The sequence below is a fragment of the Hemiscyllium ocellatum genome, chromosome 6, assembly GCF_020745735.1.
Source record: "Hemiscyllium ocellatum isolate sHemOce1 chromosome 6, sHemOce1.pat.X.cur, whole genome shotgun sequence".
Taxonomy (NCBI): domain Eukaryota; kingdom Metazoa; phylum Chordata; class Chondrichthyes; order Orectolobiformes; family Hemiscylliidae; genus Hemiscyllium; species Hemiscyllium ocellatum.
This window is the reverse complement of record NC_083406.1, coordinates 87,569,684-87,572,663: the sequence shown is the minus strand read 5'-3', so window position 1 is coordinate 87,572,663 and position 2,980 is coordinate 87,569,684. Positions and strand designations below refer to the sequence as shown.

The following is a 2,980-nucleotide window of genomic DNA, read 5'->3' as shown; positions in this document are numbered from 1 at the left end:
AAAAGCCACAGCCAGAAAATGTCAACTTATACATGTCACAATGTTAGTGGTCGGACACTAATTTAACGTGTGCGCTTGTGAAATTCGGATCTGGATAATCTTCTCCCACTAGGACTTTATTTATATATTTAAAAAAAATATGAAAAGTCTGATTCTTAAAATGATGAGATAGAAAGACTATGGTAGCCTGGAGCGTATTGCGCTGGATCACTGGGTATCAAACAGATGTTCAAGGAGTGACAGACAAGTCTCTGTCGTCTTTTCCTGATGATGAAGGTGACATGGGCAACTCCTCTTCTTCCTCGGTACAATGGGTGGATGACAGAGAGCTACACTTGCAATTGGAGGTTGTGCGGGGCGCGCTGCCGCTTTTGCCTTCCTTTTTATGCTTGACCCGACGGTTTTGAAACCAGATTTTCACTTGTTTCTCAGACAGGTTCAGGTAGGTGGCGATTTCGATCCTGCGGAGACGGGACAGATACATGTTGGAGGCGAATTCCCTCTCCAACTCTAGCAGTTGGGTGCTGGTGAACGCCGTGCGCATCCTCTTGCTGCTCTGTAGCTGGCTGGAGCTGGTCTCTGTAGCTGGAAAACGTGAAAGGAGTAGATGTGAAATTGTACACTGTTATTCCTTTTCCAAACAAAACAAATCTTGAGGTGGCAAATTTGTTTTTGAATATCAAATATCTCTACAAATGGCATATTCAGAATACTTGAATTGTTGTTGAAATGTTAATTTCATCATTAACTTTTCCAAATTTAAAATAGCAATGTTGCACCCTTCATTCCATAACTATCAGAACGCTTGGACATCGGGATTTTTAATGCAGGTTATATCCATAAAGATTAAGGATTACAAACCTTTCAATTTCGCTTGGAAAACATTCATAGTTTGGAGAAGTATTTACTAATTCAATAATAACTGAAATGCAACAGGACATTATTTTGTCAACAAACATGCACATCAGAGTGACATTGAAACCGTTAGCTCCTTTTCTGCTAGATTGGCAGGATTGCATTGGACCGTCCAACATCAACACACATCCAAACTGAAAGCCGTTGAATTTTGAATCACAATAAAGCAATGGCTAGCTGTAATATTCATTTGGAACGGGGAGACCATTGTGTTACTTACCAAGGGAAAGGCAGTGAAATTGTCTTGGATCTGTCATGGGGTAAGATGCTGAGTAGATGTTGGGTCCATGGTCCACAGTGACTCCGCTGGCTCTGTGGTGCCTGCTCAGTGCTGAGTGACAGTACTGTGGGCTGAAGGTGGGGAACTGCGCCTTCAGAAAAGGGATGCCAGGTGGGCCGGGGTGGAGCTGAGAGGCTGTAACACACAGGGGACAAACACATAGTAGCCCTGATTTCCGAGAATGACAGGATCCCGCAGAAAGAGCCAGAGAATGAGACGGGTGCACGGCGTAAGGCAGTAAAGGTGTGTTACTCTCAAACACTCCAGGGGATGTTTTCTCGTTCGAGTCCCGAACAATGAGCGAGTCCACGAGGAACGACCTGGGCATTTTCGGCAATTTTCTTTTTCTCCCCTGTCAGACGCCGCTGATATGTGAATGAAAGCAGACGATGACCAAGTTGTTGGGAGTTATCTGTGGTGCTGAAAGTGCGGAGCTGGCTCCTTAAATAGTTTGGGATTGAGGCTGCCATGTGACGATTACGCCACTAGCGGCAGAGTGGATCTCAATAGGCTTTTTGTGGCTTCTCGGTTTGGATTCACTGTGCACGCTTCGCTTTTATTTCACTTGTTAACTAAATGAACTGCACAATGTTCTCTCATTCTTCTCAACCCCACCCACACGCTCCCTGCCTTCCTCCAGCCCCTGGCTCCTGCTCCTCTTTCTCTGTCTTTTACTCTTATTCTCCATCCCGTTTCATCCTAACTCTGAATTTTTCTTTCTTGTCTATCACAATCTATGTTTTTCTTTTCTCTTTGCTGTTTATTATATCTCTGTATTTCCTGCAATGCATTTTATTTTGCATTGTTTTCCAACGTTTGTTTCCTCCCCTCAGCTTACTATCTATATCCTCTCGGGTTACAATACTGTTCTCGCTCCCTTATCCTGTACCAAAATATTCCACTGTCCCTGTTCTCTTCAGAGTCCAACATCTGTCTGAAATAGTGACCTTTTGGCCGATGTGTTAATGATCAGTTCATACTTTCCTTGTGTTTTATCAGCGTACCCCGAAATTTATTTATTCCCTTTGGACTGCATTGTTATTCCAAGAGGAACAGTGCACATTAGCAATAAAGACAACTGTTTCACTGATCGTTCAACAATAAGACGAATAAAATTGCATTTACAGAATTCTTGCAGATCCTTGAGAGGTAAACAAGCCCCCAGCTGCCGAGCAAAGGGCGTTTGAAGACAGATAATCCAACTCTGCAATTTGTAAAACTCTCATTGGGGCTTTCTTTGTACAACCGCAAAGTCACACACACACACGGGGGAAACAACTGTAATATTCACTGAACTTTGGAGACATGCGTGAACTGCTACTGGAGTTCGAAAGCGTCAGGGGAGGAACACTGCAATTTCAGCAGGTTTCAGATGCGATTTGTTCTCTGCTTAACAATAAATCCTTCTCCTGAAAAGCATGACGCCAAAGTATCTCGATGGGTATGTAGATCTGTTTAATCTGACTGCGGTTTAACAGGCATTGAAGCAGGCGATTCCCTGAAAACGCAGGTGCTCGTATTAAATGGCAATATGTTTTTTTTAATCAGAGAGACGCAACCATGCCTGCATGGCAACCTCACCATTTCATGTCTTTTTTTCCCCCTTTCAGGAAATTTTAGAAAAAGTACAGCTTGTGATGATGTTAAAGATCCTGTAGTTCGATTGAAAGCGCAGAACAGAGACGGTGCAGGTCTGAGTTACCGCCTGCTGTCAAATAACCAAATGTGCTGTTTCTACTGGGCGATGCTCATTTTCATTTTGAAATCCCGCTTCGTTATTTATGA

At 43.3% G+C, this 2,980-nt stretch overlaps 1 protein-coding gene across 1 annotated transcript; it reads right to left on the bottom strand.

Annotated features, from left to right (window-relative positions):
- Positions 1-229: 229 nt before the first annotated feature.
- gsx1 (GS homeobox 1) lies at positions 230-1,523 on the bottom strand. Its single transcript, XM_060826760.1, has 2 exons — positions 1,136-1,523; positions 230-579 (listed from the first exon to the last, which is right to left on the bottom strand). The coding sequence occupies exons 1-2, from the start codon at positions 1,521-1,523 to the stop codon at positions 230-232; spliced, it is 738 nt and encodes a 245-aa protein (XP_060682743.1).
- Positions 1,524-2,980: the final 1,457 nt, after the last annotated feature.

Excerpts from the sequence above, each read along its gene's own strand:
- gsx1 (XM_060826760.1), bottom strand. The coding sequence starts at position 1,523 with ATGCCCAGGTCGTTCCTCGTGGACTCGCTCATTGTTCGGGACTCGAAC. Across the intron at positions 580-1,135 it reads ATTTCACTGCCTTTCCCTTG|AGACCAGCTCCAGCCAGCTA; the intron begins GTAAGTAACACA and ends TTCCAGCTACAG.